Raw genomic sequence first — 23329 nt, 5'->3', positions numbered from 1 at the left:
AAGAGAGAAAAGAAAAGAGTAGAATAAAATAGGAGAGAAAAAGAGGCCGCCCGGAAACTCCACAGAGAAAACACATAAACGAAGCCTTGTGCGGTCGTACGTTCATCTTCTTCGGGGGATATCTGCTCGAACAAAGTAGAGAATCTCGCTCGTACATGCCGCATCCATCGATCCCAATGACCAAAGAAGCAGAACGTTGTCGTAAAATGTTGTCGGGGAAAAACAAAGTCCTCGCCATCAATAGAGAGGGCATCAAGTATCATCATGATTGCTGCAATGTACCAAACAGTATGCAGGTGTCGTGCATCGTGTACGTACAAGCTCGTCGTCTTGTACACATGGCATTGCATCGACTTGTACCAAAGTCAAGTTGATATCGCAATCTCGAAATCTTCAAAAAAGGAAGGGAAGCCTTCCCCCAAAAATCGTCCTCATTCAACGTGCGTGTCCATCTTAGGAGGCGTGGTTTGCGCCGTTTGTGCCTCCTTGCTCTTCGGTGTCAAGACGCTTACGCCAGTCAGCCAGGCTGGCGCTGAGGCCGAGGCCGACCTCGTCGCTCTTCTTGGCCGGCGTCGTTTCGAAATCGAATGCGTTAGACAGCCGGTAATTCTCGTTGGTCGCCTCCCACTTGGACCGCAGCTGGTCAAGCTCATCAGCCAAGTTGTCAAGAGCTGCGCTGTTTCGGGCATCTCCGAGACCACCGTATAAGCTCTCAGCCTCGGAGCTCTCCTGTCGAGAATGACCCAGCCCGTTCAGGTTCGGTGTATCCATAGGAACCTGCCGGCTTCGTCGACGATAGTTGTCCACCGAGTTCTCGACCTGGTCGAGCAGCAAACCGACCTTGTGTTCAGCATCCAGTGCACGCTTCTCGAGCTGCGCATATTCCTGCTGCATCTGCTCGAGATCCTTCTCCTTAGTCGTCAATCGTTCGACACTCTCGTCGGCCGTCCTCTTGGCCCTGTCGCGTTCCTGTTTGGTGCCCTCCAGTTCCCTTCGCACCTCCATAAGTTGCTGCTCAAGCTGTGTTGAGGACTGCTTGACTTGGCCTTCGAGGTATTCGATCTTGGCCTCCAAAGCCGCACGCTGTGATTCCCAGTCTCCTGAGCCTGAGCTCGAGCCTGCAGTTGCGTGGCCTTCCAGCGCCCTTTCTTCAAGTTCGATATTCTCCGTTTTGAGGCGAGCGTTCTCGGCTTTGAATTTCGAGAGCTCCTCCTTCATGCGCTTCAGCATTTTTTTCAGTGCCCTTCACATAGTGAACAGCTGACTGATAATCGCTCTCCAGTTGCTGTACCCTCTCGCGGTATGCAGTTTCGGCTTGCTGTGACTGAATCTCGAAGTTCTGCTTTGTCTCCTCGTGAGCAGCCCTAGCATCAGCCAGTTGTTGTTCCAGGCCTCTACTCGTCGGTGAATTATTCCGCGAGCTGAAGTTCTGTGCTCGGGCTACACCGGTAGGGCTGAGGCCTCGTTCGGCTAGGATATCCTTGAGAGTGCTATACTGTACCGTCATTGCGTTTGTTTCGAGCTGTTGGTTGGCCAGCTGGTGCTTGAGATCGGAGTTGTGGGCCTGTAGGGACTGTGTGTCCCCTCATAGCAGCTTGAAGCTGTCTTCGGATGGTGACGCCTTCCCTGCTAGATTGCTCCTGGTAAGCCTCTAGACCGGCAATGCGCTCCTCAGCAGTACGAAGCTTGTCGGAAGCGGCGTTGGCTTCCTGCTGGTACTTCCGTACCAGGTTGTTGGCAGCATTGATCTGCCCTTGAAGGGCGACGATGCGATCCGAGTCCGCTTGTTTCGACTTTGCACCGTCCTGCGAAACCTTATCCAGGCCAGAGATAACAGCTTGGCGGTGAACCTTGGCCTCCGCCGCATGTCGCTCCGCAAGCTCTTCGGCGTCACGAAGACGCTGAGTGATGGACACGAGCTCATCTGTGCGGGCTTCGTGCTCAGCTTTGAGAGTGGTAAGTTTCGTCTCGAGCGCTTCCCGGTTTGCACGCTCTTCTTCAAGCTTTTTCTCGAAATGGTTCCTCATATCGGCGGACGCTGTAAGTGCCTCGCGTAACGAGTCGAGTGTGGATCCGCCTTCTTTGTCGCCGCTGGGGGAATCTTCGAGCTTGGACTGCAAATCACTATGTTCGACACGCAACATTTCCATGGCCGCGACGGCCTCCGCTGCCGCAGTGGCTTGTTCTCGCGCCTCGCGTTGAGCATTGTGCAGTTCAGCCCGAAGGCTTCCCACTTCAAGCGACGTTTGCTGCTTATACGCCTCGAGATCTGTCATGCGCTTTTGCGCTGCGCCCGCAGTCTCGTCCGCAAGCTGCCGGGCTCTCTTTTCAGCCTCAAGGTCTGTGTTGGCTCGTTCAAGTTTGTTTTGCAGTCCTTTCTGGAGGTCAAGGGCTGCCGCAAACTTCCGGCTCATTTCGGCATTTCGGTCACGAGAATCCGCATCGCGATCTTGATCCAGCTGTGGCGTGCTGGCTGTGCTGCCTGTTTGAGCCGCCACTCGTGCCTTCGCATAGACTGCTTCTTGTATAGCGGCGTCGCGCTGTCGCTCGGCCTCGGCAATCTGCTTGGCAGCGAGGATGGCTTGTTTGTCGACCGAGTTTTGGACGTTGGCAAGTTCCTGCTTCATCGCCAGAAGAGCCTCTATAAGTGGCCGATCCTCCTCATCAAAGGTCTCGGCGCCACGCTTCTCTAGAGTGGGACTCATAGGGGTATTTGGGACATAGCCAGACTTTCGAGCAAGCTCAAGCTCGGAGGCATACCAGGCATTACGATTTCTCGTAACGTCAAGCTCCTTGAGTAAGGCCACCGTTTGAGAATTCCGGCCTGACGAGCCTCTCCTAGACAGAGGGTTGCTCGTTTGACGCGTCGGCGGCGGAGGTGACGATGGCCTGGGTGCGGGTGCGGGTGCGGTTGCGGGTGCAGGTGCCTGGGTATTCTTAATGGTGGGTTCAGTGCTACTGTCTACTGAGCCCTGGCCACGAGTCTGGCGGGTACTACCTGACCTGTTTCTACCAGCCTCAGTGACCGCGGTGCCAGGTTTGGGGGCTTGGCGATTTGGCTGCTGGTTGGGAGTACGTCGGCCGTTGGAAGCGACGGGGCTCTCTTCTGGGATGACTTCACGTGAAATGGGCGATCCCGTCTGGCTGTTCGGTGATCCGGCAGCAGCTCTGATTGCATCTCGCTCGATGCGCTCAATAGAAGCATTTCTCGCACGAGCACCAGACGACGTGGTGTTGACCGTGGGTCGGGGAGGTTGGCCTTGTGGAGGGGGTCCTTGCGGAGGCCCTCGCTCGGGAGGTCCTGCAGCCCTGGGCAGTTTAGATACGGCATTGGCTGCTGCTGCTGCTGCTGCCCCAGGCCCCATCGGTTGAGCTCCATTAAAGCCTCTAGATGTTGGACTTCCGGGACCGTTCTCACGTGCGCGTCTTTCAACAGAAACCTCGCGTGATGTCGGAATTCGTGCAACAGCTTGAGGTGTTTCGCTGCCGCTAGGTCGTCGTGCTTGTTGCATCTTCTGCGTGTTGGATTGTATCTGGGCGTCGTTCGGATAGCGGATTTTGGTGGTATCGAGGACATAAATAAGACTGAGATCATTCACAGCCGTCATCGTCGAGCTTGGCTCGCCTCCGACGACCACGATGCCCTTGCCCACAGTTGTCATGCTATGGCCCGATCGAGGTGAAGGCGAAGGGCCCATGTTTTGAAATGTATACCATCTTCGCGACGCAATGCGGAAAGCCGCCAAGTCGCCCAAATCAGCACCTTCCTCGGTCCGACCTCCGAAAACATACATAACGTCGTCGACCAGAGCTGCTGCGTGACCTTCGCGGGGAACAGGGATGTATCCAATGCAGTCCAATTGAGACCACTGGTTGATTGCGGGATCGTAGCACCAGACGTCGTTGAACCATTGGAAACCATTTGTACCACCAAACAGGTACAGCTTATCGCCGTAAGTCACCATCGAGTGATTCGTCCTGGCAGGCGGGACCTTGCCTTTGGAAGGTGCAGTATCTGTATTCTCAATGAGCACTTCCCAGCGGTTGTTGGGGGCTTGTAGTTGGTTCAGGTCGAAAGCAGCGAGGTCGTTCATGAAATAGCCCTCAACCTGGCCGCCGAAGATGTAGATTTTCGATCCAAGGATATTCAGTGAATGGCCGTAACGACCAGTAGGCCTGGGCCCTGCCGGCAAAGCCCTTGACCATTGCCTCGTTGCTTTTGTATATGGTTAGCCCGATTCGATCAAACCCTTATGGGTCAAGAAATCTAAGTAGCATATGGAAACCTACAGGTGTTGAGAAGATAGAGAGTCTCATCCAGCAGATCCGTTTCATCGACCTTGGTGTCTCCGCCATACACGATGAAGGCATTTCCGACTAGGAGAGATGCGTGTCCCACTCGAGGACCTGGGCCCTCTGCCGTTGTCGCCAAGGGGTAGCATGAAAGGCTGCCCCCAGCCTCTATCAGCCACAAGTCGCCCTTGACTGTAGAGCTGTTGATCAGGCCGCCCATCACGTAGATGTCGCCTTCCTTTGAGGAGATGGAATTGACAGCGGCGCCATATCGTGGGAAAGGACTCGGTATCGAAGAGGTGAAGTTCATCCGCCGTTGGGACCAGGGGTACAGCGATGCATTATTGCTAGGCGGCGACGAGGGCGAATTGCGGAACTGGGAGGATTAGTCTGCGAATCGCAGGTTAAAGGCGACATTGGGCAAGGGGGTTCTTACGGGCAAATCGCTAGATTGTTGCGACGAGGGCGGCGATTGCGGTTGTTGTTCGGCGGCAGCACGACGAGCAGCATACTTTTCGGGGTCCTGCAATGGGCTATTGTCGTTGTCGATCGAGTTCAAACTGCCGGTTGGGGTGGATCGCGCGGCCTTCTCGTCTTTGGCTACACGGCCTGCGGCGCTTTGCAGCGAAGAGGCTGAAGGCGGCCCATCTCGACTTTGAACGGCTCTGTCCTGACTCTTCTTGGACTTGAATAGAAACGCCATGGCGAGTCAGAGGCAGGGCCTCCCAAGGCAACCGCTGACCTAGTGTGATTGACAGGCCGATAGATTGCCAGATGTTTGGGGAGTTGGGCTAATTGCGACAGGAGGCAGGTCGACAAGAGTTCGGGAGGCCTGAGTAGTTGAGGTTGCGATGGTGGACGTTGGGATCGCGAAGCCTCAGGCGGGTTCCCCAGAAAGAATCAAACGTCTCACGACTCAAGGCCAACTTGATGATGGGCGCAAGGAACAAAGAAAAGATGCGATGAGGAGGTTGAACCGTCGTCGCGAGGTGGGTCGGGTGTCGAGATGGCTGGGAATTTCATTGAGGTTGGCTCATCAGTCGACCCTGGCCCCCATAAAAAAGTGCTGGAGCAACAGGAGAGAAGGAGACGAGGGATGCTAGCAAGTTGGCGGTGCTTTTTGGGGGTTTTACTTGAAAAAGTAGGTAGTCAGGGTGGGTGGGTGATGAGGATGGCGAGCAAGGCGTCCTCTAGTCGTTTGGGCGAAACAGTCAACTCGCTACTTGCGAGCAGCAAGCAACGACGGCGGTGGTTCTTCTACTTCTCGTTATTTTCTCTTTAATGATGAACTTGTCCCCTTGGTATATCCGACCGACAGTATTCAGAATGAAAAAGATCAGACGAAAGCAAAAAGATTTAAAAAAAAAAAAAAGGATGACGGTTGGCTGCCGCTCCGCAAAGGCAAGGGACAGGACAGGAGAGAGACCGCTCGCACAGGTAAAAGTAAGTACATAGGTAAGTAGATTTCAGTCGGAAACAAACCTGCCCAGGCCAGCGGGTAGTAGGGGTGACGGTGACTTGAGTAGTGGCAGGATGTGGATGATTTGCGATTGCGCTGCTGCAGCGGCAGTATGGCCCGGGTCGAAACGGGGAGGTTTAGTGTCCTCCTCCCAATATCCTCACGTCCTGCAATTCAGGTATAAACATGGACGTGCACGGTACTATGTGGGTAAATTGCCGACACCCCCCAACATCCAAAATGGATCATATACACCACCATGACCACCACGGCCACCACGGCCACCACCATCATCCTGGGACTAAAGAACGACCTGGTCAAATTTCTTCTTTTTCTTCTTTTCTCTCGCAAGTGCGAACGGGCCCTATGGCAATGATGATCTGCGGCTGCTTGGTGCAATCTTCTGGCCTTTCCAGAAGCACGGCGCCCAGACTGCGCAGCAGCAAGGGAGAAAACCTCGTGCTGGAGAGGTTCCGGGATGTTGACATGATGTAATTTCACCTACTCGTCGCTGTTGGCAGTATGTGGTAGTTGCTACTATTACATATGTACGTAGGTATGTATGTAGGCTCTTCCCTCTTTTTCTCCTCATCGGCGTAGTGTACCTCGCCTCCATGGACAAGTCTAGGAGAGAACGCTCTGGACGGTAGGTAAGCAGCCAGGCGGGAGTTGAGCAAATTGGTGGGTGAGGCTTGACACTTCGCGATCTTCATCTTCCAGTCAATCACCGTTGACATGAACGATGGGAGATTTGGATGAGGAAGGTTCACCCTTAGACCTCCAGGGCAAGGCGCCAAGTGGCTTCCAGGGGTTCTTCCTTAGCACGCATTAGCTCCGTAAGGCACCCTGGTCGGCTAATAGGAAGGGCCTTCAGGCCAGTGAGAGAGTAGAGTGGAGCAGAGAGCAAATGGGGGCTGCAACTCTGTGATGCACAACACTGCACAGTCTGCACTGCCGGCGGCCAACCGACCAGCCAGCGCGTTGTGTGTGTGTGTGTGTTCCGTTCCTATTTACCCCCTTCATCAAATCCCACCGTCCATCCAGCTACTATTATGGGAAAGTGGAGTATCTGGTCGGCCTCTCTGGACACATATCTACCAAGCACCAACATTACCTGCTGTTCTCTGAATAGAATATGGATTATGTAGGTCAATGTAAAAAGGGGTGATGAATCAATTGATGGACAAGTATGCTTCTGCCCAGAATATCCATAGATAAACCATCAAGTTTCTATATAAAACGTATTTACTTGTCATACATATGTACTCATTACAAAGTAGATGGTAGGGAGGGAGGCAAGTAAGTCTGTACTTACATAGTAGGTAGACAGACAGTGCACCAGATGCACATGTCTAGCTGTGCTCATTCAGTTACGCTGTTAGTGGAGACACGTATGGATAGGAGTGTATCTGCCGTCTGCTTGAGAGCGGACCTAGTAGGCGACCTCATTTTGGACCAGGTACATGCACGCCTGCTGCAGGTAATGGCAGGTAATTGATGGTATAGCAGCAGCAGCAGCAGCTGGCAATGAGGCGGCGGCTCGTGGCAAATGGGGATTATCAAAAGGTCGCTCGCGGGCGAAGAATTGACTTCGACAGCCTGGGGAGGAGAAAGCCAATCTGACATTTGTGAAACTAGGTGTTTACCAGAACACACTTGACATTAGCAAAATTGGACTGTGCAGCTTGCGAAACCCACCTACGCATGCTGCTTTGACATGTGGTGTCTCGTTTGCGAAGCAGGCAGAAAGACGATATGCGAAGAAGAACCTAATGCAGGTTGGGAGGTGTCAACTGTTTCTGCCAGCTCATGTCTATACGTATTAGGCCGCCCAAAAAGCAAAGACGAAATCGTGCAAAACCCCTGGGTACATCAATGTAAGTATGATTCAGAAGAGAACGTGGCCGCCCTATCCCACGTTATGTATGCAGGAACACCACAAGCAACGGAGAGCGGTGTTTCGCATGGGACCCGAACATGGGATTGATTGCCCATAGCTTGGTGTTGGTGTACTATGGTTATGTACGTTCCCGGTTAGGGGACTCGGCAACCGGGGCGCCAGGCACGAATCAGGACTCGATCGAGCTGGTCACCATGACTAGGAGAATTTGGCCGCCGTCCACGCGCCAGCCAAAGCATCCATCGCCTGATGACGCCGTTTTTGTGACCCGGGATGTTGTGTTGCGCCCATCGGCTCGTTTCAAAAAGTCTATCTCCGACTGCCTCCCCGCCAATCAACACCGGCTTAGAAGAATACAGCCTTGCTTTGGCCTTCTCGTATTGTCTCTCCTGTCATTACGGGCTGCGGGGCCTCTACCTCAAGCCATATGCGATCTCTCCACTCGAGACTTATTGGCCTTGGGTAAGACTACTGTACCATATTACAGCTATATCAAAGATTGGGTAATTCCATCCAAGAGATCTGAGACCCAGCCCATCAGACTTTTTCTGCGATGCACGCCGGCATTTGCGGGGGCCCCCAAGACAGCACGGCAATAGCCTAGCATTGGCCGTCCGAGTTCATGGTTTCCCTCGGTCCGCGCTTATGTTATGACACGGCGCCAGACTTTGACGAAGCCTCACCGGCGAACAGTTCGACACTCTTCAAGATGCTTCTTCCATGCCCACGCGAAATGCAAGCCAGAGCCTACTCTCGCTAGGTAGGTCTCTGGCCGAAATATGCTTATTGACGATCAGCTATCCTAGATCAGGCAGGCCTGTAGGAAACTGGCCTGTGTCATCCGATCGAAGCCAGCCTTCATCTTGCCATATCGGTCATGATCCAGATGCGCCCAGCCGCGGTGCCGGTACCGCTCCGCGGCAATGCCACTCTACTATCTGCACGTTGCCCTCCAAGCTATCTGTAATGTACAGAGTCTTGTGTTCAGGGCCACCGAAGCAACAGTTGGTCAAGTTGATGCCTTCCGTCCCACTCACAATCCGGGCCTTGGGGATGCCGTTCGCGTCCACCACGAAGACGGATCCCAGACTCGGATGGCAAATGAACAAGTTGCCCTCTTCATCCAAGGCCAACCCGTCGGGCCCAGCGTTGCCGAAAGACTGGAAGAAGACGCCTGCTTTCGTCGTCGTGCCATTTGCGTGAAGCGGCAGACGCCAAACCTGGTTCGACCTCGTCATGGCCACAAACAAGAATTTCTCGTCCAAAGATAGGACGAGGCCGTTGGGCGAGATGCCGTTGTCGACAAGTGTGTCAAGCCTTCCGTCGGGGGAAAGTCGATAAACCTTTCCTGTTTGGTCGGTCATGCCAGTCTGTCCCTGATCCGTGAAGTATAGGTTTCCCTTCGAATCTACAACTAGATCATTTGGGCCCTTGAAGCGCTCGAGGTTCTTCCGCGTAAGATGTGGTTTAATCTCTCTTGTCGCGGGATCGAATGAGAGAATGCCCTGATCGAAATCATCTCAGCTCTGACCAAATACGCACGCATGAGTCCTGCTCAGATTACCAAATACCTGCTTATAGTCGGCCACGAGAAGCTTTCCGTCTGCTGCGCCGACAAGGCCGTTCGGTTCACCGTCCCATTTGCACATGACAGCGACATTCTTGTCCGTGTCGATGCGTAGGATTCTTCCATAGGGAATATCAACCACGTACAAGTTCCCATTCGAGTCCGCCACGGGTCCTTCCAGGAAGATATGCTGGAACTTACGAGCGAAGCCGCCCCGCCACTCAGAGTCTTGGTCGACGCATCGTATATTGTCTGGTATTCGCAAGTACAGCTCAGCCGTAATGACAGGGGGCACAGGGTAAAAATTCATGATGCCTATGAGCTTTTGACGGTTTACCCTCGGTGCTGCTTTTTCTTCTTCTCTTTTCCGGATTTCTCTTGCATGGAATATATACTTCATAATCTATTACAGCGGCCCGATGCCGCCCTGTCCTTGGTAGGAGTCCCGGCATTTCCCACGATACCCGAATCCCCCAGAATTACGGGAAGCTAAGTAGGCAGTGAAACAAAAACATCGGACGAAGCAGCATTGCGGGGTCCCCGCCTTTCGATCGGACCTTGGCCGACTTGCAATCGCAATACTCGAGTCCACCTATTAACGTTATACAGTTAATTGATCGATTCCCCACACAACGACGACTCGGGCGGGGTCCGATTACTGGACATTGTGCAGGATCCAACTGGACATTTGTATTCTCAGCTGCTGGCCATGTTTGTTTGTGCTCGCAAATACTCCAATACATCCTCATACGTTGTTGTTGCAGCTGCTGTTTCGCTTCATGTTGCTCGTCAGCAACATGTGTAAGCGGCTCACAAGCTCAGGATGCCGGAGGAAGGCAGTGTACACGCCCTCCTGCCCGCGTGCCAGCGGTGCAAGCTGCGGAAGATCAAGTGCGACCGCCAGGCCCCGAAATGTTCGGGCTGCACCAAGTCGAAGGCTGCCTGCATCATTCTTGACCCGGTGACCTCGGAGCGGTACCCTCGGGATTTCATTCATCGACTTGAAGTGCGTGCGCAAGAACTGCAGGCCAAGGTCGCTGCTGCCGCCGCACCGACCACGGCGACGACGCCTATATCCGAAGGTAGCCATACCGCAGCGGGCGCCGGAGACTCCAATACAGAAGAGCCAGGCCCCGTAGCTGCCGCCGAGCGGACGCCGAGCAACCAGGCGTTAGATTCCCCAGCTGCGTCTCGCGGCTTCGTTGGCGACGGAAGTGGGTTGAGGTGAAATAAAGCGACCACTATGAGATACACGGCGAACTAACACTGCCCTCTATAGTTTCTTGCGCTTTATCTTTCAGGATTCACGATGGCGCGTCTACGAGCCCCAGATAATGCAACTGCTGGCTGAGAGGCCTCAGATACCGGAACTGACGATCTCTCCGAACACACAGCCAACGCTTGACGAGGCTACCGCACTCCTGGATAACTAGTAAGTCTATCCTGTTTCGTTGCGCTGTTATTGATGGTTCGGGCAGATTTGACGTTTAGAGAAATCAAGCTTTGCGCGGTTTCATATTCACCATACTTTCCTTCTTCGCCAGGATGTGTTGGCCATTTTCAACCGCATCTACAATGGGACACCCCCGCAACCGCCGTCAGCCCAAGATTTCTTCCGACTCTTCATGGTCTTTTCGATCAGCGCTGTTACACGCTATCGCAGGGTAGGTATTCCTTCTTGCACTTGCACGCTATCCCCGGCTGCTCCCGAAGCAAGCATCGGACGACTTAGTCTTCATTCAAGTTTCACTGGGCTCCAGTCCACAGTGATTTAATCATCTTGATCATTGGCTAATAACTGCACAGGGAGATAGCTCGGAGCATCCTTACGGCTACTACCTGGCTGCCCAGGAGTACGTTGGTAATATCCCGCTGATTGGCAGTGCGGACGCTATCCAGAACCTTCTTTTGGTATGCCGTTTCGGCATGTACCACCACATCGGCACATCTCTTTGGGAAATCTCCCAGTTTTGTATGCGGCAATGCGTTGAGCAGAACCTTCATGCCCGGCCCCGGCTTGGGTCCAACCTACTCCAGGAGCAACACCAGCGCCGCATTTTCTGGGAATGCTACATTTCCGATCGCTATTCCTCCGGCGTCCTCGGTAGACCATTTGCTATATCGGAGAACGACATCACTGTCGAGCTGCCTATAGATGCCGCAGACGAAACTATCACGGATGCCATGCTGACAGGGACTGCTTTGTCTGACGTACCCCTTAACGCGGATGGAAGACCGACGGAGCTCTCGGTCTTCGTGTTCTGCATACGCCTCCGGCGAATCACCTCACGGATCCACTCAGCGTTCTATAGCGGACGCGGCCTGAGTCCCATCGACGGTGATGCGATCCCCTCTTCTCAGGTCTCGTCGGGTCACGTCTACGTGTTGCTCTACCAGTTCCTGGGCGAACTCGGGACATGGCGGCGGGATGCGCCCACATTTCCGGAGCCCCGGTCGCTCTACGAGCGGACCGAGTGGTACGACTTTCTCCTTGAGAAGGACAAGTTGCTCCTCGTGCGCGGTGCCATCCACACCGCGCCACGCCGCCACCATGACCAGCCACCCGATGACCTGCTAGTCATGTGCCTCGGGGTGCGCGACGCGCATCATCGAGCTGTACGACAGCATGGAGCGCAGTCGCTACATCACCTGGACGCGCGGGTATTTCCAGGTCATCTTCGCCGCGGGGCTGTCTATTATTTATTGCGTCTCGTTGGGCCTTCACCACCGTGGCGATGACGCGGCGGCAACCAAGACGCGGCGGACCCTGCAGCTTTGCAACGACATCTTGGTCGCGTTCAAGAAGGAAATGCCAGATGCCGGACGGTTCGCTGTCGTCTTCAGCATCCTCAAGGACCACTTCTTGCGGGACCCAGGGTCTTCATTGGTTGGGCCGGCCTCCGGAGCTGTTGGTGGTCCACCGCACGCGAGTAATAACCATACAAGTAACTTGCAGCAGTTCCCAGTTAGCGGTGACGGGCCTATGACCAAGAGCCCCTCCGTAGCTATACATGCTGAACCGGGGATGGAAACGGCTGCATCAAGTTGGCAGCAGCAGCAGCAAGGGGGTGATGGGTGTTCGTTCATGATGCCAACGGGCCATAATGCCTTTGATCCTGTACGAGCGGATAGCATGGCATATGGCGAAGGCATCGGGTTCGGGGCAGATCATGACCTGCTTGGGGCATGGCCGATTTTGACGGACGAGATGATGGAGCATCTCGAGGCTGGCTTGGGGGAGTTCGCTTGGGGAACTCAGGGGATGGATGGATTCGCTTGGGATAATCTGTACTGAGGTACAAATTATCTGCATAGCAGCAGCCATCTAAGATGTCAAATCTGACGAACCTTTCAGATACGACCAGATCCTGCTGAATGCTAGGGATCCCGTCCGCTCTCCCATATATAAGCAGCAGAGAGACTTCTTGTCTGTGGGATAGCGGACGCGCCGCCTGTTGGCGGGGGGCCGCGTACGGGCCTCGAGCCACCGAGACGGTGCCCGAACGGTGCTTCCGGGTTTCCGGGCTTCCGGGCCCCACGCCTGTAGATTGATTGGTCATGTTTTTTTGCAGTCATCGGGTTGGTAGCAATCAGCAGTGAATTTCGCGATGGGATTGCAACGGGCTCAAGGATAATGCCAAGTGGTATAGATATCAGACTATGTAACTTTAGGCAGGGGCGCAGAAACGATTGACAAGTACGGAGTATACTCTACTGAATATATATCCAGTCAGGAATGAATACCCGAAATTTTGCTTTCACAGTCGTCCCGTCCTACGGGCTCTTCCTCTATCACGACCTGATCGCCCAATGTCGGATGGAAAGACTTCCGAAAGGGGCAGGAAAAGGCTTTGGTGACGCTCGGGCTCTAGAAAATTGTCTACGAGCCAAGAGAGGTCATCCCGCTCGCGACTCCGGCCACGCCATCTAAATACAGGCTTAATGGGCAGCCCGGGTATTCTCGGGGCCGGCCGCATTCTCGTGGAAGTCGAGGTATTCATTCCACAAGAACTTTCACTACTAGCCCCTGTAGAGATACCATGCTTTCCGTATCGTACTGGTAGGCAACAGGCCCGCTCCCAGTGTTCTCTGATTGCGCCTGGAGGATGATCCGAATGGATGTACTGCTCACGCGTCACCAGATCTGGATACTCCTCTTGAGGAGTGGCAGTAAACGCTTGCCACATCCAGTCATTCGGTGTTCGGCACGCTCCTAGCTGGTGATAGGTGACAACCTCGATTTTGCACGGTTCACATTCCGGGTCGCGGAGGTACGCGTAGCATTTCGTCATCTTAAACGTCCAATCGGTTAGACATATTGGACAGTGCCCCTTAGAGGTATACCCAATCGGTCTGTGTCCCCGAAACCACTCGTTACTGAGGAACTGAAGCTCAGGAAACTGCTGGGGGTAGGCTCTGGGTCCATGGTTTGGACGTGATTCGAAGTGGCGGCAGAACCGGAGACACCCCAGATCTTGCCCGATTTTCTTGCAGTTCTCTTGCATTGTACCGGTGAGTAGAAGATGGTAACGAATGGATAAGAAGCATTGGTTGTCCAGTACAGCCATGGCGGGCTGCATTTGCCAGGCATCTTCCCTTCGGCTCGATAGGGGGATGTACATGGGTTGATGGATTCCTCGATCTGCTCCAAAGAAATGTTCGTTCATGATAAGTTGGAAATGGTGGAATCCAAAGTACCAAACTCCGATCCTGTCAAGATCACATCGATTCTGACATGGCGGAAGCTGAACTTCGAATAAAGAGGATTCAAAGCGCCACTTCTTGCTGTAGAGATGGCATTTGCCACAAGTGAAACAGTAGTAATAGCGTTCGCTGACGTCCTTTTCGGACGAATGGCGAATAGCCCTCAGGTCGTCATCAAAGAGGTTTCTAGGTTTGAAAATAGCAAGCGCCCTCTCGCAAGTCAAGGATAGTACGGCGGCTGTTTCTGGGGGTAGATGGGCCGATATGGCCATCAAAATGTGCAATGGCTGATTCAAGAATAATGATTTGGTTCGAGGGTCGATCTCTTTCGCGGAGTTTCGTTTCGCGACAGCTCGAAATATTCGGACGACGGTTCTTTTAAGTGACCGAATCGTTCTCGTTACCGTAGGCATCTTGTAGGTTGAGAGGATAATGCCAGAGTTGGGAGAACCAGGTGCGGTGTAGAAAAGGAAGAGAAAAGGAAAGGTACTCCAAAGGTTGGTTAGATGGAACTTGGGTACTCGAAGAATGACGAGAGCAATTTATTAATAAGCTTTCTACCTTGGCGAACCTGCTTCATACGTGCTGTCGCCATAACAAACTTGATAATGAAGCCAGAACAGACCACTGGCGCTGATAGGAATTGAACCTATCCCCGAAGATACTCTGGCTGTTTCCAGTATGGTTCGGCACCAACGACGGCACCTGGGAGAAATGGGCTGAAGCCTGCCGCTAAGGCGGCCACAAACGCAGTACACTCGACATCCGCGCCACAAGTCGGCTCTGAACCAAGAACATTACCTAGTCACCTAGGTCAGGCTTTTCGTGTTGGAAGAGCAGATAAAACTAAACGCTACCAGTCAATACCGAGTACCCGCGCACTTTTACAGAGTAAAGCCAGAAGTCCAAGACCGATGGAAAATATGGAGGACGAGGTGAATGGGATGCGCAGGAAGACTTTGTTCAGCTTCACTGGCAAGGAGTCTCGACTACTGTCGCATTCTTCGTTTCTGCTGGCCCATACGGCGTATGATTGAATCGAAGCGAGAAAAGCACCGCAGTTATCAAGGAGCTCCAGCCCCTGAGGTTCTCTGGTGCAGATGTACCTCGTTCGACAGCCTGCAGACACTCACCCACGTTACTCAATTTCCGGGGCAGCGGGCAACAAAAACCGATTCATTGGTGTGCGTGCTATCAGCCAGAGACAGGTGTGTTTATATGAATAGAGTAGATCAAGTCTTGAACTCGCCTAGGGATCGGAATATCTGAAGACTCTATACGACGCGCGAGGCTTAGCCAGTCGGCGTGGTTTTGGCGGCTCTCCGTGGCGAGGAACACCACAAGCCGATCGAGTATCTCTCGGAGGCAGCGTATAGAAGAAAACCTCTCGGATATCGCGACTAACAAGCGCAAACATGTCTGCGACACCACCTGCGTTGCGGAGTTGCTACCACCTCGGACTGTGCCGAATAGCGGATTGCAGAGCAGCTCAGCCCCGATTCGGAAGACGAGGAGCCCGTCGCAGCCCATGAAGGCACAGCTTTGCGTCGTGGAATTCTGATCTAGCAGATTGAGAAACCCCGTAAGCTGTTCGTTGGCGTATCCTACCACCATGGCAGTCTCGGCCGTGCTCTGGGACGGTGACAGATGGGAGAGGATCTCCAGGAGCGCTCGGCAGCAGAACCGGGAACAAAGGTTGTTGAGCAGCCACGAGCCATCGTCAAACCCGGTCGAGCTCTTAGGCATGGTTTCCCTGAAGTGTCGGAGATTGATGAAGTGGAAAAGCGCGCCCTTCTCGGCATTCCGCTGTGCGTCACGGAGCAGTCTCGCGCATTGCACAACACTACGGTGGAAAACGTCGGATTCGCTGTTGTCCGGGGGCGGTGGCTTATTGAATCATTAATATCGTCGGGTGTGAGACATGGAAACTTGAAGGGGCCCTATATACATACCAAAGTCGTGATGTCCTCATCCTGCACAAAATAAGGCCGGTCCAACGAGGCACTGATGAGCCTTGCTGATGTTAATACCGGGGGTTTATCAAGCGGCACAAGAGAAGCTTACGTATCGAAAACATAGAGACACCAGAACGCTCGACTGCAGCCCCTTTTCTCTTCATCGTCAGATTGCGCATCGCTAACTCGAATATGATGCATTCCTGCTGATACACATCGAGATAGGGCCAGGCCGAGTAAGTGCCAAGTAGAGCCGCCAAATGACGTGAACAAAGAGAAGAGTGCAATTGCAATCAAGCATTGCACCGTTTCCAGTTCTCCAGATGACTCGTCCACGCGCGGGATGTGCTGGTGCGCTGTGAGTGCCAGGGTCGTAGCAAAGGTCTCCATGTGTCGATATTCGGGAGTAAGAAGAATTCCTGTCGCCACGGCGGCGTATATTCGAACGACTTTGCCCGGGGAATCTGTAAGGAGTGCGTCGGAGTTCCCCAAGTCTGCCTGGCTGACAGTTGCAAACTCCTCCATCAACTGGCTTCTCTCAACAAAGGGGAAACACTGCATATACATATCAAGATACCGATTGAAAGGTTTCTGGGTATCTATGCTGTTCAGCTGTAGGCCCTGCCGTAGCAGAATCCGGTGGAAGTCGCCAAGCGTTCCATTCACGGCAGGATTAGGAGTGTCTGACCGGGACAGATTGCTGGCGGCGACACCGGTTGACGAGCGGAAGAGGGTCTCAAAGGAGAGAAACGGACGCGCCCTCGATCGCGACGGCTGCTCTCCCGTGAACTCGGCCATGGCTGCGAGCGATAGAGACCCCATTTCCGCCTGGATCGAGTCTCTACATCCGGCGGCTCGCGATACCGAAGAGCGCGAGGCCCTCCGGCCGGCGCCAGCCCCCGGGCATCGGAAGCAGGGCTGATGCTATCATCATGGCTTTGCTGTGGCGATGCTTGCCCCGTCTGAGCCTCCAACAGCCGAACTTTGCGTTTGAGCGCTTCGATATAGCTTCATATGCGTTGGCTTAGCGATGAAGTGACCACGGTGGGCGGGGCTTGGCATGACTGTGTATATCATTCATGCACGTACCTCAGTTGCGATGCAGGGTCAGATGGATCGACGACGAGTCCATGCCGACGCTCGAAGCATGTGGCCGATACCAACTGGCACTGCTGGCATATGGGTCGGCGGCGGTCGCACTTGTCGGGACGTCAGCCCAGTCTTCGGAAGAGTCCCTTGGCATCAAGGGAAGTGGGTGGCATGCATACCTTCTGTTTCCGTCGCCAGCAGCGCTCGCATGCCTGTGACATCAAATTCGCCATAGTATTTTTTTCCTTTGCTCGAACCAGCGGAAGAAGACACGGATGCGGGCCAGGACCGACGATGCGTAGGTCATCGTCCGCCTCGAGGTGGCCGGGCGGACTCCTGGCATTATGCCAAGTGTGGGGATGTTGGAGAACCCCATGGGGGTCAACCTCCTCCATCGGGGCATGTCCGACGGCGACTTTTCCATGCTCTCACCCCCATACTCCACACTCCACCCCCAAGTCGTTTCTGGACCAGCAAAACCCGCGTTCATGCCACCCAGCGCCAACCATCCCAACAGCGAGAATGTCCCTGTTTCCGTCTTTGGAAGAGTCATGGCGCATTGGTGCCGCTCCGGACTGTCGGTCCTCGATGGAGTCGCCGCGCGTGTTCCGCCCACGACGGGAGACACCGGAACACCACTGCTGGCACCATCATCTCCCAATGGCATATAAATGAGTAGATCGGGAGCCTATGAGAGAGTTGGCAAATGAGAGATAACAGCTCTATATCCCTTACATACTGTATACACTTGCCCTATCAGGTGTTGCCTGCATCTATCTATTGTCCTCCAAAACCCTCAGCATCAATAGATATACTTCTTTCCGCCAAACCATCAGATTGCATACCCTACACCAACCGGCAAAAATGGCTGTCGAATTACAAAACACCATCAAGGAGAAGATGGAGCGGGGTGGGGTGGCGTACACACTGAGTGTCAAGACTGTACGCACCATAGAGATCTCCATGATGGCCAAGACGGCCGGATTCGATGGTATCCTCATTGACATGGAACACTCGTCTTTCGATCTGTAAGCCGTCGTCGTGTTTCCATCCGATACCCACCAAGCCTGTGACCTGACCGCATACAGTGACACCACGGGCCAGCTCTGCATGTCGGCACTGTATGCCGGCATCGCACCCATCGTCCGCGCGCCCAGCAAAGACCCCTTCTTCGTTTCCCGCATCCTCGATGGCGGTGCTCTGGGCGTTATCGTGCCTCACATCAGAAGTGGTAAGTTTACAAGCCCCTCCTGTGGCTGCAATGGCGCGTACTTACAGCGCCTACAGTCCAGGATGCCAAGGACGTCGTCGCCGCAGCCAAGTTCCAGCCTGTTGGCTGCCGTTCATCGACAAATGGCCTGCCTCACTTCCAATTCCGCTCCATACCCGCCAAAGTGTCTAACCCCGTCTGCAATGCCTCCACCTTGGTCATCCCCATGATCGAGACGCTCGAGGCCCTGGAGCTGGTGGACGAGATTGCCGCCGTGGACGGCGTCGACTCCCTGCTGATCGGCACGAACGACCTGACGGCCGAGATGGGCATCCCGGGCGACTACGAGAACCCCCGGCTCACCGAGGCGTACGAGCGCACCATTGCCGCCTGCAACAAGGTGGGCAAGTGGGTTGGCGTCGGCGGGCTCCACGCCCGTCTGGATCTGGTAGAGAAGTTCTGCGGTATGGGTGCGAGATGGGTCATGGCTGCCACTGATGGGCCCCTACTTCTGGCGGGAGCAAGTAAGAGAGGTTCGGAGATGGCCCAGTTGAGTGCCAGGGTTACGGGGGCGACCAACGGGAATGGCATCAAGAATGGAAACGGTGTCATGAACGGAAACGGCGTTGCAAGTGGGAACGGCATCACGAACGGAAACCACTAAATATATGATACCCCTATGCGCTAGAGAATAAGGATTACGAGTCAAATGGCTAGATTGTTTCCTGAATCGTCAACATGCCTACCGGTACCCATGATCCGTGAAGACTGATTGACCCTTAGATAAGACTCGATGAAACGTAGACACCCATTGTCAGCTGGTACCACGAGTTCTATGTAGTAGCACTCAAACCGTGGCGCCGGCCCAGTCGAAGACTTCTTCCGCTAGCGCCATATAGTAGCCGTTCTTGCAGGCTCCCATGCCCATGTTCGACACAAGAGAACCCGACCAGGCTCCCGAGACTCGAGAACAAGCGTTGAATGCGGCATGCCTCCGACGTTACCGCTCTTCGGAACCGCGGACATACACCGCGACCCACTCGACTCCTCCTTCCTACCCCAGAGTCCCAGGCATTCATTCATCTTGCCGACCATGCACTACCCCACAAGCCAAGGACGAGCTAAGGTGAAGTGCCCAGATCGACCAGAATCTCGGTATAAGCTTCTCACGAGCGAGGGAGCATAGGGGCTCTGAGCACTATATGAAGACCCTGAGCGCCCACAAGACTCAATAAAGCCCTTCTGCCTTTGCAAGCTTATTCGGCCAAGCTGTTGCCAATTACAAAAAGACCGACAAGCTTTTGGCCCCCGGAATCTATCGACAACATGGGGAATACCAATGTCATCAAAGCCACCAAGGCGGCCATCAAAGAATGCCCCCGTGAGATATTCAACTTCTACTTGGTAGCATGCGTTTGCATTTGGAGCTTCTCAGGGGTGGCCAAGGGCTTTGACGAGGGTATGTTCTGAAGCCTTTGCCATTCTTGATACTGTACCTTCAATACCTAAATTCAAGTTTCTTTACTAACTATCCATGCGGATGAACAGGAAACATCGCCTCTATTGTTGTGATGCCGTCGTTCAAGAAGAGGTTCGGCCTGGACCACTTGAGTGAAAAGGACTATGCCAACACCAAGGGCTGGATAGTCGCCATTGCCACCGCGGGCGCCGTCTTTGGCTGCCTCAGTTGCATATACATGACTCAGCGTTTAGGGCGAAAATTCACCTTCCAGATTCTTACATTGTTCTACATTGCTGGTGTTCTGGGCCAGACTTTCTCAGGCGGCAACCTTGCGGCGCTCTATGCCTCTAGGGTCATCACCGGCATGGGCATTGGTGCGACGACGGTGATTCCTTCCGTCTACATTGCTGAGGTAAGCCAAGAGAGACCAATTCAGTCTTTACAGGTAGCGTCTGCCTTGAACTCAATTCAGCTTTGCTAATATACTCTTTGCATAGATTGCTCCACAGTCCATCAGAGGCCTCTTGACCGTCCAGTATGCCTGCTGTCAGCAACTAGGAGTGGTGTTCGGCTTCTTCATCAACTATGGAGTGACGAAGAGCTTTGCTGGAACACAGAAGCAGTGGATGCTCCCTACCGCCCTACAGCTCGTCCCTGCAGTGATCTGGCTCGTCGGATGCACTTTGACCCCCGAAACCCCACGATTCCTCCTTGCCCAGAACAAACGCACGGAAGCCCTCTCGACTCTGGTCAAGTTCCGACGTCTGCCGGAGGACCACCCGTACGTGAGAACCGAGTTTGCCAACATGGAACACCAGTTGAACCTTGAGCTCGAAGTCAAGTCTGGCAGCAGCTTCTTTGACCTGGTCAAGGAAACCTTTGGCAACGTGGAGAACCGTCGTCGCTTCTTCCTCATGTTCTTCTGTCACATCTTCGGCCAGTGGTCGGGCGCCAACGGCATCACGCAGTACAGTCCGACCATCCTTGGCTATCTTGGCATATCCAACACGGAGACAAGCTTCCTGGCGACTGGGATCTACGCGATTGTCAAGTTCGTTTCGGTCTTGCTCTTCTCACTGTTCATGATCGACTTCATCGGGCGCCGGCGGTCGCTCATGACGGGAATTTCCCTGCAAATCTTCACTCTTGCCTACATTGGCGCGTATTTGGGCGCGACCAACGGGTGGAGCGCCGAAAGGATCGAGAGCACCCCTCCGCCCTGGCGGCCAGCCGGATGGCCATCGTGGCCATCTACTTCCACGCCATCGCCTGGAGCATCGGCTGGTTCTCCATCCCGTACCTGGTCTCGGCCGAGATCTTCCCGCTGCGGATCCGGTCGCTCAACGTGGCCGTCGGCATGGCGGTGCACTGGGCCAACTACTTTGGCTGCTCGCGGGCCATGCCGTCGCTGCTCGTCGGCACCGACCGCTACGGCGCCTTTGTGTTTTTCTGCAGCGTCTGCGTCGTCTCGCTCGTCTACGTCTTCTTCGCCATGCCCGAGACGGCCGGCCGCTCGCTCGAGAGCATGGACAAGATGTTTGAGCAGCCGTGGTACAAGGTCCACAAGATTGCGTACCCCAAGGTGGAGGACCTGAAGCAGGAGCTTCGCACCGAGAAGGAGATCGAGCTGGACGAGGAGAAGGCGGAAGAGTCTGCCGCCGGACGTGCCAAACACGTGGAATGAGTGGAACTACACGGGAATGGACCATCATTAGATGGGCTAAAAAAGCCCTGAAGGTTGGGTTTTGCTAAATAGGACTTGGATGGAGATTGGACGGCTCCCAAGCCAGCAACATCATGTTTTATCATCAATCCATTATCAGACTACAATTTGTCGCTTGAATTTAAGCGGGTTGATAATTATACCTATGTCCTTAGTATCAACGGTCAGCTAGCTCGCAGTATAAATACATACGAGAAGGGATGGTTTCTTGGATGAGGCTTAACTACTCACAATGATATTGCTGTTTTACGAACGACTTCATATTATCATGATCCACCCTGCTTCTCTCTCCAAAGCTAGGGTTACCGTCTAAGTGGATCTGTCGAGAACCGCCAATCTCCAAATCCGGGGATCGGGCGATGTCCGATGTGGAGATTTCAGGGGTACTTGGAAGAAATTCGGGCCCAGCCCCGCTTCCCCGGACAGAACACTAAACGACAACCCACCTCTAACCAGGCCCAAACCCCATGATCCATGGCCCAATCAGTAACTGGGTTGCTGGAGATGCTTCTATTTGGTCAGTCGGAGTACCACGTGGGACGTATATTGTATCACGACGACGGTGAGGGCGATGAACCAGCCCTTTCCAAAGACAAACAGGTCCGTTAAGGGTTTGCCATTGTATTAATGGCATTGTTTTGAGTTAGGTATCGAAGAGTTTAGCTGGATTCGCGACAAAAATGTTATTCCACTCATCCTCCGACAGCCAAGACTTCAGCGCTCGCAACTCCTCCGCCGTATCGACTGGCAACGGAGGTGACGGTGTTTCGCCCGTCTGAGTGCTGTCGACATGGGGCCAATCACTACCCCAAACAATACCTCCAGCACCGCTCGCCGCCATCTTTTCCACCACGGTCTGCATGCGCCGGATATCGTCCGGGGCCCGACGGTGCAGGGCGCCGATCTTGACGCTGACCCTGCCCGCGGCCAAGAAGCCCAAGAACGTCTCGAACTCGGGCGACAACGCGTCTTCGGGGGTCGCGCTACCGTTGTGGTCGGCGATAATACGCACGCCACGCAGCTCCTCGTCGTGCAGCAGGAAGTCGGCCAGCGCCGCCCACATGCGCAGCGAGAGCTGGGCCGAGAGGCTCCAGCCGTAGCGCGCGACGCCCTCGAGCCGCGCGGCCCGCTGGAACTGCTCCCGCACCCACGTCGTGTTGTCCCCCTGGCCGCCGTAGGAGCCGTGGATGCGGATCGAGCGGACGCCGGCCGCGTGGAAGCGGGCGAAGTCGTCCGGTCCCAGCAGCGTCTCCAGCGCGCGCTCGGGCTCCGGGTCCGCGAAGATGGTGCCGCGGAAGTCCTTCTCGGGGTACCGAGCGCGGCCCTCCTCGAGGTTGTCGAGGAGATTCCACGGGCCGTCTTCGATGCTGGCTTGGACCATCATGATGCGGTCCGCGTAGGTGCTCGCGACTAGCGCGCTCAAGGGGCGGCCTCGGGCGTGTAGGAACGGCTCGGCTTGAAAGGGTGCTTGGTTGGGTTGAAGCAGTGGACGTGGGAATCCCACGAGTTTGGTGGGGTGATCCTCTCAGCCATCCTCGCGGCGAAAGTGGTGTCCTCTGTAGGTTGTGTCAAGATGGATGTGGTAGCCGATGAACTATGCGATATCATAGTTATCGCAACGAGACAGGCGGAGTAGAACATGGCTGGTGAGGTATTATATCGCGTTTCCATGCTAGCACCAAGTCCGCTGTCGTAGACTCTTTCGAAGTATAGGAGGCGATGGTTAGGGGTTTAATTGCAACCACCATGCTCTCGTTCACTGAATTCTTGTCATTATCCATGCGAAGGGGTTGGGCTCCGTACCCCCACACCCCTAACCCAGCTCGTGGTAACCTCTGGGGGTGGAGTATGTGGAGAGAAACGAGTAAGCGGGGGATGTCCGATGGCTCTCCAACGAGAATATCTTCCCCCGCGATCTGACAGAGTTGCCACAAGTTGCCTCGGAATACTTGAATCTCAATGGGATC

At 54.3% G+C, this 23329-nt stretch overlaps 8 protein-coding genes across 8 annotated transcripts; 4 read left to right on the top strand and 4 right to left on the bottom strand.

Moving 5' to 3' along the window:
• Nucleotides 1–453: 453 nt before the first annotated feature.
• PG997_003728 (kelch domain-containing protein) lies at nt 454–4996 on the bottom strand (the record flags this gene model as incomplete). The annotated part of the gene is made up of 5 exons (XM_066808043.1): nt 454–1221; nt 1292–1564; nt 1620–4216; nt 4291–4669; nt 4730–4996. The coding sequence occupies 5 exons, from the start codon at nt 4994–4996 to the stop codon at nt 454–456; spliced, it is 4284 nt and encodes a 1427-aa protein (XP_066671661.1).
• A 3531-nt stretch (nt 4997–8527) lies between these two features.
• On the bottom strand, nt 8528–9529 carry PG997_003727 (uncharacterized protein; the record flags this gene model as incomplete). Its single annotated transcript, XM_066808042.1, has 2 exons — nt 8528–9157; nt 9224–9529. 2 exons carry the CDS (start codon nt 9527–9529, stop codon nt 8528–8530), a joined length of 936 nt encoding a protein of 311 aa, XP_066671660.1.
• Nucleotides 9530–10042: 513 nt separating this feature from the next.
• PG997_003726 (uncharacterized protein) lies at nt 10043–12514 on the top strand (the record flags this gene model as incomplete). The annotated part of the gene is made up of 5 exons (XM_066808041.1): nt 10043–10443; nt 10499–10651; nt 10721–10883; nt 11026–11811; nt 11852–12514. 5 exons carry the CDS (start codon nt 10043–10045, stop codon nt 12512–12514), a joined length of 2166 nt encoding a protein of 721 aa, XP_066671659.1.
• Nucleotides 12515–15117: 2603 nt separating this feature from the next.
• Nucleotides 15118–16676, bottom strand: PG997_003725 (uncharacterized protein; the record flags this gene model as incomplete). Its single annotated transcript, XM_066808040.1, has 3 exons — nt 15118–15729; nt 15876–15936; nt 15988–16676. The coding sequence occupies 3 exons, from the start codon at nt 16674–16676 to the stop codon at nt 15118–15120; spliced, it is 1362 nt and encodes a 453-aa protein (XP_066671658.1).
• Nucleotides 16677–17326: 650 nt separating this feature from the next.
• On the top strand, nt 17327–17638 carry PG997_003724 (uncharacterized protein; the record flags this gene model as incomplete). The annotated part of the gene is made up of 1 exon (XM_066808039.1): nt 17327–17638. One exon carries the CDS (start codon nt 17327–17329, stop codon nt 17636–17638), a length of 312 nt encoding a protein of 103 aa, XP_066671657.1.
• Nucleotides 17639–17831: 193 nt separating this feature from the next.
• On the top strand, nt 17832–18841 carry PG997_003723 (Pyruvate/Phosphoenolpyruvate kinase-like domain-containing protein; the record flags this gene model as incomplete). The annotated part of the gene is made up of 3 exons (XM_066808038.1): nt 17832–17995; nt 18056–18198; nt 18255–18841. 3 exons carry the CDS (start codon nt 17832–17834, stop codon nt 18839–18841), a joined length of 894 nt encoding a protein of 297 aa, XP_066671656.1.
• A 662-nt stretch (nt 18842–19503) lies between these two features.
• PG997_003722 (uncharacterized protein) lies at nt 19504–21323 on the top strand (the record flags this gene model as incomplete). Its single annotated transcript, XM_066808037.1, has 4 exons — nt 19504–19636; nt 19726–20051; nt 20137–20822; nt 20870–21323. 4 exons carry the CDS (start codon nt 19504–19506, stop codon nt 21321–21323), a joined length of 1599 nt encoding a protein of 532 aa, XP_066671655.1.
• Nucleotides 21324–22005: 682 nt separating this feature from the next.
• On the bottom strand, nt 22006–22746 carry PG997_003721 (uncharacterized protein; the record flags this gene model as incomplete). Its single annotated transcript, XM_066808036.1, has 1 exon — nt 22006–22746. One exon carries the CDS (start codon nt 22744–22746, stop codon nt 22006–22008), a length of 741 nt encoding a protein of 246 aa, XP_066671654.1.
• Nucleotides 22747–23329: the final 583 nt, after the last annotated feature.

The sequence above is a fragment of the Apiospora hydei genome (genome assembly GCF_038363865.1).
Source record: "Apiospora hydei strain CBS 114990 chromosome Unknown utg000004l_segment0_segment0, whole genome shotgun sequence".
Lineage (NCBI taxonomy): Eukaryota > Fungi > Ascomycota > Sordariomycetes > Amphisphaeriales > Apiosporaceae > Apiospora > Apiospora hydei.
Note: the sequence above shows the minus strand (reverse complement) of the source record. Positions and strands in the feature narration are given on the sequence as shown.